The sequence below is a fragment of the Sparus aurata genome, chromosome 16, assembly GCF_900880675.1.
Source record: "Sparus aurata chromosome 16, fSpaAur1.1, whole genome shotgun sequence".
Classification (NCBI taxonomy): Eukaryota; Metazoa; Chordata; class Actinopteri; order Spariformes; family Sparidae; genus Sparus; species Sparus aurata.
In genome coordinates this window covers 13275937-13290003 of record NC_044202.1, presented here as the reverse complement: position 1 = coordinate 13290003, position 14067 = coordinate 13275937, and the positions used below count along the sequence as shown (strand labels likewise).

The following is a 14067-nucleotide window of genomic DNA, read 5'->3' as shown; positions in this document are numbered from 1 at the left end:
GGCTGATCCTTTCTACAGAGCAGAATCAAACGAATCCAGCACGTGTGGCTTCCACCCCCTGATTGGGACTTTCACTGGGATTCTTTGGTGAACGGTGCAGCAGGATGTGTAAAAGCCTGAGCAATGGAGCACAAAACTCACCCCATGAGCTCCTTGCACTGTCCTCATCAAGTTGATCCCTTTCCACACGTAGATGTCACCATTCAAGGCACCCGAGTATGTGACCTCGTCCTTGGCGCACGCAAGGCAGAGGATGGTCTGGAGATCCCCCGTTTTGCCAAAAACGCCACGTTTGGGTGTGAGAGCATTACCACATAAGCTCCAGAACTGCAAACACAAAACACAAAGAATGAGAGAGCGGGGTGGCTAATAATCCCCCCATGTAATCCTGTCCTGAAAGAGCAAATAGACAATTATGGAACATTTGGATACAACAGAGTGAAAACCCATCAAGTCATTTAGAGTTTGACAGCCACACACAGAGCAGCTCCATTAACACACACTCACGCACACACACAGACCTTGAAAGAAAGTCAAATTCAAAATGCTCCCCCTCCTCTTCATGCGATACTGGGAGCTCTTGCTGGGGGTCAGTTTTGTAACCACCTGATCAGCATGCACAGACACACACGCACGCAAGCATACACGTCGGCTCATTATTTATGAACAAGGTCATCGGGATGCACGGGCCGGGCTCGTCTGAGGGCTAAATCCATCAAACGGAGGGGGAGAGAGCGTAAGGGAGACGCTCCGTCTGCATGGAGATGAGATCACAGGGATGATGCTCGAGGAGGGCGTCTCGAACGCAGCTGCTGGCAAATGAAACAGAGACGCATTCATCACCAGCAAGCATCAGGGAAATGACGGCCCTTTTTCTGGATGTTGCTGCACATTACCTGAAATCTGGTTCACTGCAAAAACCTTTTTTACAAATTACAATAACCTTGGATCAGGATGATTCTGCTCAGAAACTGTAAGCAAATGGTGATGCTGTTCTGGACCACATAAAGACTGATCTGCAGAGGCTTGATCGACAGTCACACAATGAACAAATGAGCTCCTCACCAGTGACAGCCTGTCACACCCTCACTAACAGCTATCCTTCTGACTGATAGGGCTGCTGCGCGCTAACAGGAGGGATCGATTATCAGAGACAGACATCGCAGCCTCAGATACAGCCCTGCCATCAAGCATCTAAGGCTCGTACGCACTTCAACAGGACAGGACTCTCCAAATCTTGAGCTACTGACCGAGCCCTGAGCGGGCACTGAATGTGCGTGAGCTTACTTGTGATGTGGTGGCTGAAGGTTAAGCAGCAAACATCATAGGCGTGTGAATAAGCTGGGAAGGTGTATATGCAGGTTGAAGTGTGTCACGTGCTAAGGGTTGGTGGGAGAGAGCGGTGGGAGAGCCTGTTGCAGAGGCAGCGGGGAAGGATGCGGCGTGACTGCACAGCCCTCCCTGCCCACAACTGATAAGGCAGAAAGACACGGGCGCCGGCTAATCCCCTCACTGCTGAATTACTGAGAGGAGACGAGATGCTGGAGGGGTTTATGATGAGGCCAAGAGCAAGAAAGAAAGGCACAGAGGGAGAGCGGAGTAGAAAGGTTGAGACTGGAGCAGGAAAATGAGAGTGCTAAGAGTGTTGAAACCAGGACCTGGTTAACAGTGTCACTTTCTCTGTGTAACACTTAATTTCTTAAGCATCCTCCAGTGAAATTCGGGCATTGTGGAAGTTGCTCCTCTTATCCCACAATCAGGGGTATGTTACTAGCTCAGTAACCTCCGCCACCGCTCCAAGGAAAACCTTTTAAATGTAATTAATGCAGAGAGGGTCGTAACTCACCAGCTACTGCACTGCATCACCGCTCACCCCTTTCATCTCACTCATGATGTCCCCTCCCTGTCCGACTACAGTGACCCTGAATGTTCTCAGAGTGCAGGAAAATACACACTCATAGCCAACCTATTTAAAGCATACTTTAAGAGTTAGCTCAGCGGTAATTTTTGTCTGCAGTCACTTGGCACTTCACTGTTACGCCTTACAGACGTACACTCCCAGTGTTCAGCACAAAGTAATGCATTTCTATATGGATGGATATAATGCAACCGCACACATGGTAGAGATGCTTATTTTCTCTGTTTATTTTCATATATATGAGCAAGGGTAATTATGGAGACAGGAACAGGGCCATCAATGCATGTTGAGAAAAAGTGAGGAGGTTGACCTGAAAGGTGAGCAGCATATCTTGCAGTACTGTTAAAAGATTTATAAGCCATGATGCGTGAACTCTATATGCTACCAGTGTTAGCTAAATATGCCACTGAACTCTTCACTTTGAAAAACTGTGTCATGGTTTTGGGTTCAGTCATTTCTTAAGGATTATCTCCACCTTTCACTGCCTGGCTTTATTTTTTCTACCCTTTTTCCTGTTAATTGTTAACATTTTTCATAACTCTCGAGGTATTCTGGACTGGAAAAAAAAAGAAGACGAATAAGCAGTTCACGGACACATCAGAGATCTTGGAGGTTCCAACAGGAATGAATGGACTTCAGTTGACTCACATACATACACAAAGCTCTGTAAGACATTACACACAATAACTGAACTGCAAAATTATGCAGTATACCACACAACCAATGTTGGTGTGTTCTCTATGATGGGCTACACAAGTTTCAGAAGTCTGCCAATAGACATTTAGATCACACAGGAGATAAATGAAAACCAGTGACTGGGAGTTCCAGAAAACAAAATAATTTCCCCCCAAATTGCACAGCAGCATGGTTGGCAAATTCCTAGCTATAAAGTAGAATATACAGGAATGGTGAGGAAAAATGAGCTACAACAACCCAACATAGAGCGGGAGACAAGTCAGAGGGAGTCTCGAGGCTTTACCAGGACAGCAAACAAAAAACAGTCGCAAGTAGCTGTCACAAGCCAAAGAGGTTGGAAGTCACTTGGCTTTTACATGCAAAACTGCTGGCATGGCCCTTTAAACAGCTTTTAATCAGCAGCTAGTAAGGCAATGTGCAGCTGATTGGTAGGAGTGGTGTTTATATGTGTGTGTGTGGGCTCAAGAGGAGCATCCAAAGGTCTGAGCTGTCCTGAACTAACCAAAATACAAATGACCGTATAATTAGCTGGGAGGAGCTGCGTGAGGAGGCGAGTGCTGCCATCAGCCATGGTGCTCGTCATAGAGGTTGTATTTTCCTCAGCCTGCTAGTGAGTGGATTACTGGGACTAAATCTCCTGGATGCTCTGAGTGCTATAATCGCTGAGCGAGCACAGGGCCGGGGAGCAGATGTCACATGGTCCGCGGGGTGAAGGCTGGGGAATTATGTGGGACAATTGCTGGATTGCCTTGGCATCAGGAAAACCAGAAGGGAGGTAAAAGAAGTAGAGGAGGAGGGGGGGGGGGGAGACCAGAGGATTCAGCGGGGACTGGAGGGGGGGTTGGGTCTGGCGGCTGGAGGGGGTTTCTGTGCCATGGTGGAGGGGGAAGAGTTCAAGGGGGGAATTACTATGAGAGGAGGCAGGTCAAGCTGGATTGACAGGGAGTCATCAGTGAGATGTTATACCACTGGGAGAGACAGTACAGTAGGCTAAACCCCACCCACAATGTTTAGCCTTGCAGGGGCAGTGGGCACACTTCCTACCACGATTCAGTCTCTACACAATGTTTGGCAAATAAGCTTCCGCTGTGGCTCTGAACTCCTTGTTATTTCCTAATGGCCGTGCCTTTCAAGGAACACTACTACATATCCCGAGGGAAGGCTTGGCGAAGACACCCTGCATCGGCTCATCAAAGATGTATGAACGGCACTCTTCTGTGAAAAAGAAGTGATAGAGATAGGCCTGAAAAAAGGGAAGCGAGCGCAGCTGCAGTGTGCACAAGAGACGGGTTTTAAAAAGCTGAATGAGGAGGGCTGAAAAGGGGAGTAGTGGAGTCATGCTTCCACATAAAAAGAGATAATTTTTCCTCTCTGCAGTGCAGATTACTACAAATTTGAGGGAAGAGACTGTGAGTCATTGCCTGTCCTACTTATGTTAAGTGCCTAATAGCCATGGAGTCTGGAATAAAGTGAATTTGCATATATCTATATTAAGACTTTGATATGGTCATGGCGATAAAGCAGGGATGGCATCAGAGAAAGGGGCATGGAGTCAACGGATTCTTCAGACTTCCTAAAAATCATAATCTGTTTTTGAGATATTATGCAAATGAGGCACAAGGGCTCCAGCTCTCAAGAGCCGGCTGTCATCTACGGGCTGTACCAGTGACCAGGAAGTGGCTGTACCTTGATATGTTTGACACCACAGCTTACAAGCTTGCTCGGCTGGTACAAATCCCACGATATGTCAAATATCTGCGGGGAGGAAACAAACAATGCATTAAATATTGGCTCATTGTTACATAAACACCACAACATCATATTTGCATTATGCAGAAAATTGATGCTTCATGTAACTCTTTACAAAAGACTTGGAGAAGAAAAAGGAGAAAAAATAAATAAATAACAGTGGAAAAGAGAAATTTGTGTTTGCACTGGCTGTGTTATAATGTGTGTGGGCTGAGTTAGACAACAACAGTTGCCTGTATTTCATCTTTTCAAAATTCCTTTTCATTATCCGTGCACCTTCTCAGACGGGGCTCTGGAAAGCTCACGATCAATCAGGCCTAACTTGTTTATGTCCCTTTTGGGCAGGCGCTCCATCCTGCGTTTTATAGCTAATTGAGGCGGTCGATACCCAGCTTGTGACGGCGTCAGGGGAGGAAGAAAGTGTTTACCCTGTCTGTATGACCGGGAGCGGCTGCCAGAACCTTCCCTCTCCTCCAGTCCCACACACAGATTGTGTTTTTAGAGTCCAAACCCACGGACACCAGACACTGCAAAAAGAGAGCAAAGAAAAAGAACTCTGTGTCACAGATTGTACAGACTCTGATCAGTTGCACCAATCACTGCAAAACAAACCTAACTACCTCGACTGTAGCATGGCAAGCCACAATGAAAGAGCTAATAACGGCTACAGAGCAGAACAGAACAGTTGTCCAGCCTCTGGCACTTCCAATGAGCACATTTGAGTGCTTTTTGCTGGAGGAGCCTCCTATAGCTGACTGCAAGTGAGTAGGCAGCAGCAGCAGCAGCAGCAGCAGTGGAGCAGAAAAGAGGAGAGCAGCTCATATGGAAATCCTTCTCCACTCTGCAGCTTGCACTACATGGTAGAGGATGTCCTCTTTGATCCACTACTGAATCAGTGTTCGACTTTTAGATACAAGTCTCTGGTGAGGCATTTGCAATGTCCTAACTTGCATTAGAGGGGACTGTATTTTAATGACGAGCAAAGAGGCCCAGTGTGACGAAACTCGCTGAAACTATGCAGATGAGGGAGCTGAAAGAACATCCATATTTTGAAAACATATCTATTCTATTCACAGTAGTGATGCGGCTCGAGGGATGTCGCCCTGTCAATTTGTCCACCACTTTGGACAAGACTGAAATATTACGATCATTTGTAAAGGCAAGTCTTTAATTCAGACATCTTCAATATGACCATAGCCACAGCCTTATGTGACATGAAGACGATTGGCTAGAATAGTTCAGAACAACAAGAATAAAGTAAAACAAGTTGCACACTTTATACCAGACAGCACAACTGCAGCTCATACAGAATATCTAGAAGTGATGTCTTGAGCATCAGTATATTGTTTTAATAGATAGACAGGGGTAATGGCACAAGGGATTCCTCTGGATTGTCCTGAGTTCAGCTCTAACTTCCTCCGATCCAAGAACGGGAGATGCAGCGAGTAAATAGAGCCACTAAACTGAGAAGCGATGGAGCTTCCTCTGGCTTTAAACACTGTCACATTCCATCTAAATCCCCAGCTCTCTACCACGGCAGGAAAATAGCACGGGGTCATCTCCCTGTCTCTTACAGCAAAATACAGGAGGTATAACTCCACTCCGAGAGCTCCTACGGGAGGAGGCGAGTCTAGTGCAAATATAAAAACCTAGAGAAGGTTTCGCACACTATCGATTCTCATAGTTCAAATCAACATTAGGTGGAGACTGCAGTGTGTAAATATTAACTGGTGGCAAGTCTGCAGGGAACTGGCTTGAAAGGTGCAACAGCAAGTTGCTTGAATATCTCCGGTGATGAATATGCGTTGCATGGTCCCACTCACTGGATGCCAGTTGCTTATTTCCACATGAATAATTATAGGCTATTTCTCACCTTAACAAAACCAGGTCCTGTTAAACTCTCTGATGCAAACTACCAAACATTGCAGCTGACTGTTTTCCTGTAAAATCTACCAAGTAGAGCATGTCTGGGTGCAGCTGTCCAGCTAATACTGCTGCAGCAATCACAGATGTTTCATTCACAAACTCGGCCTGGCAGGCAAGCTTCATAAACCGGCCTTGAGCGGCTCTCGTGTTGAGTTTTTGATTGTCGCCGCTGTGCCCCTCAAACTGAAGATTTTCTGGTGACACTTTCAGCTGTTTTTGTTCTTTTCACCAAGGCACAAATCAGTGCCTCGTGGAAGAAAAATAAAAGAATAGGGTAACATTTTAAACAATGGGGAGGGAACAGTCAATTTCATCATTTGAACATCAGTGTTGCTGTATCTGAACTGTACCTGTCCCTCAAGGTCGAAGGCCAGACAGGCGACGCCGTGTGTGTGCACATCCTTGAGGATGGACACGGTCTGCACAGTGTAGGAGTCCCACACACAGATATAAGGCTCCTTGCCCACCTGTCCCGTGGCCACCAACACACGCTCCGGATGTAGAGCTAGACTGTTAAAGGGCGATAGAGAGAGAAACATCTGGTTAGCTTTCACATCTTGCGTGCTTGTCGAACGAGGGATTCGGCCTCCCAACAGAAACCACTGGGATGAGATGAACACATTAAATCGGTGATGGGTCGGAGTATCGAAGCAGAGGGGCAGCTTGATGAGGTGACATGGTTCAATTAACTCAGTCATGCTCAAATACACACACGCGGCAGGGCTCCTTGTGTGCCTACAGGCTCTTCCTAGAATATATCAAAATCAGTGATGGTGATTCTCTGAATTTCATTTCCATGTCCTCGATTTTGCTCATTTTTCCAGCGTCCCTTGAACTATCCTCTGCCCATTTCACCTTAATTCATGGGGGTTTTCCTTGCATCACCAGGCATATGTTTGTAACACTGTTACATAATCCCCCCCCCCCTCCACTCGTACCTCCCCCACCTACACACAGTCCCACTCTACAGCTGAGCAACAGCCTGCTGTATAAAGCTGTCACCCTCCCCCCCCCTCCTACTCCACCCATCCTTTCAGCAGCCGCCAGTCACGTTCCAGGCAGGCCTGAGTGATTCACTGGGCAATTCTTCCTCTTGCCTTGCCCTGGCCTATATATTTCATGCTGTGACGGAGCTCCCTCCATTATAATCAGACTGCCTGTTTTGCCAACTGCTCTCCAGAATTTTTAATCCTGGCTTTTATTCAGACAGCAGGCCGGAGAGAGACTTCGCAGATCGCCCAGAATCAACCTGCCGAAGGTGGTCTTGCACTTTACGCCTCAATCTACCTCTCTTCTTCTTTCTTTGTCAAAGTTTGCAGCGAGAATCTGCAGTGCCTGACACCTCATCTTCATTTCGAAACGCGCTGTCACCGAGGACTTGACAAAGCTTAACGTCTCCGAAAGCTGACGTGGGTTCGATGTGACAGCCCGGATCTCTGTCCTCCCTCGTCCCTCTCTCCCTGTTCTCTCTCATCACCTCCGTTTCCGCACCTTCTTTGCCGAACGTCTCTCCAACCTGGCACAAATTATCATCTTACTTTTTATGAATTATATAATCAGAGCAAAGCAGCTATAAATAGCATTCAGAGGAAGAGGGAGAAAAATGATTGGAACACTGAGATGCAGACAGCCACAGCAGAAAAAAAACTGCTTTGGCACATGCAGGTAGGTCAGAACAAATCTGTCTGGTTTGATGCTGGAACAAGAAAAATAAAATCTCCAACAGTGTCAACAGAGTTAATCTCAGGCCAAAAGTACATGCAGAAAAGCACTGAGACTGGACTTTCGCTTCAGTGATGTCTCATACCCTACCAGCTCTTAACATGTATAATGTTTTCATGTTTCTGCTTGGAAAATCCAAAGCAGTCTGAGCCAGCTACACCAAGATCACCGTTTCATTTGCATTTCTGTCAGCTGAGGAGCTTGCTAAATGCCATCACTAATGACTTTGCCTGCGGTGCAATACAAGGGTTCTCTTGTTTGATATAGGCTACGGCTGTTCGATTCGGCTGTCCTCCATCTGTCGAGTCCTGTACGACAAAACTAGCTAAATACTGCAGCAATTAAGAATCCTAAACAGCCTGAAGCGAACAAACAGCCTGAAGAGCTGAGGTCTCACGGTGAAGACGCAAAGATGTAGCACAGGAAGAGGCAAAGGTCAACTGAGCCACATAGAAGAGCAGGAGATACACTTTTATCCACTCTGGCATAAATATTTCACCCTCTTCAACATGAGTAAAACCAGCTACCGAGACAGCTTCGATCCACATTCCCTAGCAGTGGTTTGGTTTGTCTGATTTTGCCCATGGTGGATTAAAAATAAGTCTATATAGCAAGGTATATTTCCTAAAGTTTTTTTTGATCCAGCTGCCCATCAAGTTCCATCCAAAACACCTGCCCTTTCAGCTTAAAACAGAAAACCTAGAATGAAAGTTAGTAATAGATGAGTGTGGCGGTGCTCTGCTTTATTAGATAATAAAAGGCATGCTGTCATGACACCCACAAAGAAAAGTCCTCTCGCAGAATATTATCCTGGTTTCAGAAATGTGCTTATATACAACAGGAAATCAAAATTAGTACACTGTAAATGGTAGATTTGGGGTTTTGGTCAAATAAATAAATCAGGCAGAGTTATATTTTATTGATAATGCTAACTGAAGAAGAGATTAATCAAAAATCAAGATAATAATCAGTTGCATCCATAATACACGTCATATCATCTTGATAACTGACTTGATATCATCTGTTTTTTATTCTTTCATGGAGGTCACGTTCAAAAGCAGGTGTAAACACACCCACAACTCCGCACAACCCTTCAGATTTTGTGTGAATGCAACCTAAGCACACACCTCATTATGTCCATTGTGTGGCTCTCTGCTCCGTGTGTGTGTTTGTGTGTGTGTGCAGCTCAGGCCCGCCTCTGGTCAAACACACACAGACTGCGGCATTTATGACAGACCAAAGCGGAGACCAAAAGATGGAGACAGTGATGTAATCTGGTCTGTGTGTTTTTATAGAGTTCTCACCTCACACCCTGCTGGTTGCTATTGGCTTGGGGTTGTATATCACAATGTTAAAGGTTGACCCGCATTAATGTGGCAATAACAGCAAGTAATACAAGCAGAAGGCTGAGTCGCTTCAATTAGACACTGTCCAACACTTCTAGTGGCTCCTAAGTGATGATTGATAGGGGCTATTTGAAAAATCCTGCATAAATATGTTTAAACTATTTGCAGGGATGCAATTAACAATAATTTTCTTAATCAACAAATCTGCCAATTGTCCTCTGGAATAATTAATTAATTGGTTGGTTTAAGTTTACATTAATAATCTCAAAGCATATATTAATTTTATCATCGTCAACTCATAAATGCACTATAATAATCTAAAGATTAGCATCACTGACATCTGGGCTGTTTCCAAGTAAAATATCACAACATGTTTAGCATCCTCCAGCTCATCTCTGTAAAACATTCATAACACAACTTAAGCGAGACGTCCATCCGTGTTTATTTTCTTAATCCCAGCAACAACAATGCTGAATCATGCCACTGCACTAAGTAACTGTACTGATCTCGGGAGGATCCTAATCGGGGTAGACAGATTTGCTCTTTAGAGACCACACTTCCTTTCACAGAGTGGCCTGGCAGCTACTCACAGTGATGATGGGACGTATAAGACCTCAGCATCTCACTGACACTCTGCCCAGAGCACCTGGAAAAAAAAGTGTAAAGGTAAAATATACTATACTGCGTTAAACACTTCACAGAACATGGTTGTCAGTTTTGAACTTTTGACTTTACCTCACACATTAATATGCAGAGGTAGCTCACATTAGCTCACAGCTTGCAGAGTGTCCCCTCTGCCATACCCGACTCATTTATACACTGACAACTCCAGCTAAATCTAACAGGACAAAATATTTATCAATATTTATCTGCCTCGCCAGGCTAAACGAAACAAGACCAGCCTCACTCTGGCATCTATAATCCATAGCTCTGGCTGTGGTCCATCATAAAGTTAACAAGATATTGTAATATGAGACAGCCTTTTATTCCTGTGTCCATAACACGTCGCTGGCACTAGCTCTAACTCTCTATCATAACAGAGAACATGGATAAGCCAAGATTTTGAAGAAGAGGCACAGTACTAACACATCTTGGTGAACAGCAGAAAAACAAATGCTAGGGTTGGCTCTCTTCTGACATTTTTTTATGTTAATACATGAAGACCATACTCGATTTCTGGTGCAGAGAGCGTTAAGTATCAACTACTGTTTTTTAAATTGAACAAAATAGGATGAGATGAGCTTTTTCAAATACATCAGTGTTTAACAATCCTGTGTGAATTTTGCCTAAATAACCCTAGAGTAGAAAAAAATTATTTAAATATTATAATTCAAACAAAACAAGCAACCAATAATTGAAACGACAATTTAATCTGAACAAATGCTCGGTGCAACCTTTTTGTATGCATGTAATTCATTTGGTGAGTTTCAACACACAGCACTGTAAGATTTATGAAATGGGTACCTTAAAAGACTGAACCTATGAATAAGCAGGTAGCACCCTGCTGCTACCCTCTCCACCCACACTTGAATTTTTACACACAAGCGATGACACAAATACATTTCCTCCCTATCTTTATCTGGACCGGATTGTGAGAGATGCTTAGCAGAAGTCATGGGAACTCAATGGGATCACACGCTCAAATCACCTTTTAGCAATGTGGCTTATTTTTAACTGTGCACGTCTGTGTTTTGAATGCATTCGCGTGCACGGTTCAGATCGGTGTGTTCATGTCCAGCATGTCAGCCTGCACTGCACTGCAAAAAGAACAGATTAAGCTTTGAGGTATGGACAAACTCCTGTACTGTAGGTTTTAAGCAGCAGCCTCAGGTGCTCTCAACTAGAATAAAAATCTGAGTTGCAACCGTGTGGAACAATTACAGAAAGAAACAGTTTATACAATTGTCTAGTCATTTCACTAACATGGCTCCAGGGAAATCATGTTTTAACTACAGCATATTAAAATCCTATTATGTCATTGCCCAATAACCTGCAAATTTACATTATCTCATAAAGCAACACGTGCACAAGGTAAGGCCAGACTGTGTTGCATCCTCGTCCGCTCTCAGTGATAAAAACCTGCCTAGTTGCTCCTCCACATCACACTGGGAGGCCAGTTAAAAGCAGCTGCAGGGCAAGATGAGAACCCAAAGGGAGAAACAAGACCAGCAATTAACTGATGAAGTAAAACAGCATTCCTTTTTCTTATGCATGACACAAACAAAATACAGCAGCAACCAAATTAGACCAAGAAGAAGAAAAAATAAGAGCAACAGAGAGGGAGACGGACAGGGAGAAGGATTTAAATCGTAGAGCTATCTGAGGGGGCTGCATCTCTTCCACATGAGTTAGTGCAACGTGAGAGCAGTCCAACAGTTATTCAGCACTGAATCTGCTGAGGATTGCTCATTGTGCCATGGCAGTGGAAGTCAAAGGAAGTGTTTATGCAAGCTAGGCATGGCACAATGTGAACACTTCACATCATGATTATCCTGGCCAAAATAAGTGCAATTCACGTTACCAACCTGAACTCATAAGTCGCTTGATCTTACATTTTGTAATGGGGATGGAAATGCAGACTGGAAGCGTTGAATACTATTCCAAACATCACACTTAACTTTTTTTGTGGGGGGTACAATGGGCAAGCCTTTTCTTCAGCCACAATGACAGGTTTAGGATTTTGTAATGACTGAACAGATGTGGGCTCCCCCCTTGTGGCAATTCAAAATAATTGAGGAATCTGTATCTGACGGCTCAAGAGATCTGTAACTTGTACTGCAAATATCACAAAGATATCTATATGAAAGAGCTTTAGATCTTTGGTAACAAAAGACTGAATGACATTACAACAGTAAGCATGGATGACATATTTGAAGGATTGCCTTCACATATGCATGCCGTATTTTTTTCATGAAACATTACACCGCGGTCCAGTCAGTGACTTCTCAAGCTAAGCGTTTGAACTCAAGCACTTCACCCACAGGGCAGCGGAGGGTTAGTATCGCAATTGTCCCATTAATAATGAAGCAGGAGCCCAGCTGACTACCGACACAGTATATAATGCTAGTCATCTCCCGGCCAACCCACACACACATGTCAACACGAGCGCTGGAGCGTTGAACACAGGTTGTGTGTGGCATGCTGAGAAAAACACTTAGAAAAAGGCGAGGGGGGGGGGGATCATTGCATGTGTGTGATGTAACACTAGTGACTTTGCTGTGTGTTGATCAAAGAAGCAGGTGATTCAGGGTTTTGTCTGGCCACACAGAGAAACTCTCCAATTCAAGGATGCCTTCAAGGACGGCTACGTTCAAGTGCTTTTCCTTTTGTCAGATCGGTGCTGGAAAGACGAGACATGCAGAAAGCTTTGAGGACACATCGAAATGTGTCTTCCTGCCATCTGAGAAGTCCATCAGAGACAGAATAATTGCTCAATATTCAGAGAAAAACAGTGTACAGAAACACTTTGCACTGACACATTCTTTAACAAGCTGAAACGCTGCTTTTCTCAGTGTTAACGTGACAAATGATATATATTTAATAATGACACAATAATAACTAATAATGATAACTAACGTAATAATCTAGCAGCACTGCAACTACAAGAGGTGACATGAGGCGTGGCAGCAGTGTAATCTCTAGTAGCGAGAGAGTCAGAGGCGACCCTTCACTCGGGAAGGATGGTTAGGAGCACCTGTCCAGCTGGAGTGACACCGAAGCCCCCCATGCGAACTCTGGGGATACTGTTGAGAAGGCGCGCGCCCCTCAAAGAAAAATATCACGTTACATTACACAAGGTGACACCGGCACCTTAACAATGACAACACTACAGTATCAGTTCGTGCGCTGCTGTGGGCTGCCGGAGCTGTCCGAGGTGCTGAAAAACCCCAAACTATTATGTGTGTCATCGTTACACTACCTGATTATGTCATCGTTGTGCCCCAGGTAGAATTTCTGCTTGTGCTCCCGGGTGTTGTACACAACTCCCACACCGGCGACGAAATAGACTATCTCCTTGGCGGCGGTGTAGTACAGGTTGTTGCGGCACTGATGTCCCCGGTATCCGTACACCCACTCCAGTCTCAGGTGGCAGTTCGGAGCAGTCCTGTCAGCCATGTCCGCACTTCCGCGTGTGTCTCTCTGTCGCTGTCACCGTAGGTTTTTCTGATAAAGTGTCATTCACCAGAAAGGGATTTATTTTAAGCCCGTGCGTCCCATTAGTTCCGTTGCATTTCCACCAGTCCGGGGAGAGCGTTGAAATTAGGCGTTTGTGAGGGTCATGTGAATGTAAGAGTCTCGGATGAAAGCCCCTCTGGACCCTACCGCGCACAACAGGTTTACCTAAGCCGCCGCCTCCATTGTGGGGAACCTACTCGTGCTTCTTCAGCCCCGGGTTCTCGCTGGTGGTCCTCCCCGACACAGGTCAAAGCTCCTGTCAAATCCTGCAAAGATGGAGCTGCGCTGTTATTCCGCAAGCACCACCCGCAAATATGACGGATCAGCGCGCCGTCCAATCAGAGTCCTGAGATCCTCCTCGAGAGGGGGGTGGTGGGGAGCAGGAGAGGACGTCTCCTTCACTGCCAGAAAAGTTATCAATATCAACCCAGTGTGAGAGCTTATTCAGCGGTAATTTGCAGGTAGTCTACCATGTGTCGAGCTGTGATGAGAATGTAATAACATATGCAAATCTGTGAGGCGAGTAACAGTGAT

The 14067-nt window shown here is 45.1% G+C and overlaps 1 protein-coding gene across 4 annotated transcripts in view; it reads right to left on the bottom strand.

Moving 5' to 3' along the window:
- Window positions 1–13829, bottom strand: part of eml5 (EMAP like 5) — a 39970-nt gene extending 26141 nt beyond the window's left edge. For 3 of the 4 annotated variants that reach the window (XR_003987146.1, XM_030443907.1, XM_030443908.1), the window contains exons 1-5: window positions 13277–13829; window positions 6640–6799; window positions 4792–4890; window positions 4301–4369; window positions 142–327 (exon numbers count right to left, since the gene is read on the bottom strand). Coding sequence is in view for 3 of the 4 variants with exons in the window: in XM_030443907.1 (XP_030299767.1) it covers window positions 142–327; window positions 4301–4369; window positions 4792–4890; window positions 6640–6799; window positions 13277–13473 (711 nt within the window). In the remaining variant the exon portion in view is untranslated. Of the gene's footprint in view, window positions 1–141; window positions 328–521; window positions 3369–4300; window positions 4370–4791; window positions 4891–6639; window positions 6800–13276 lie in introns of those variants that run through there. The other variant, XM_030443909.1, reaches the window with a different exon arrangement.
- Between the last annotated feature and the right edge of the window lie 238 nt (window positions 13830–14067).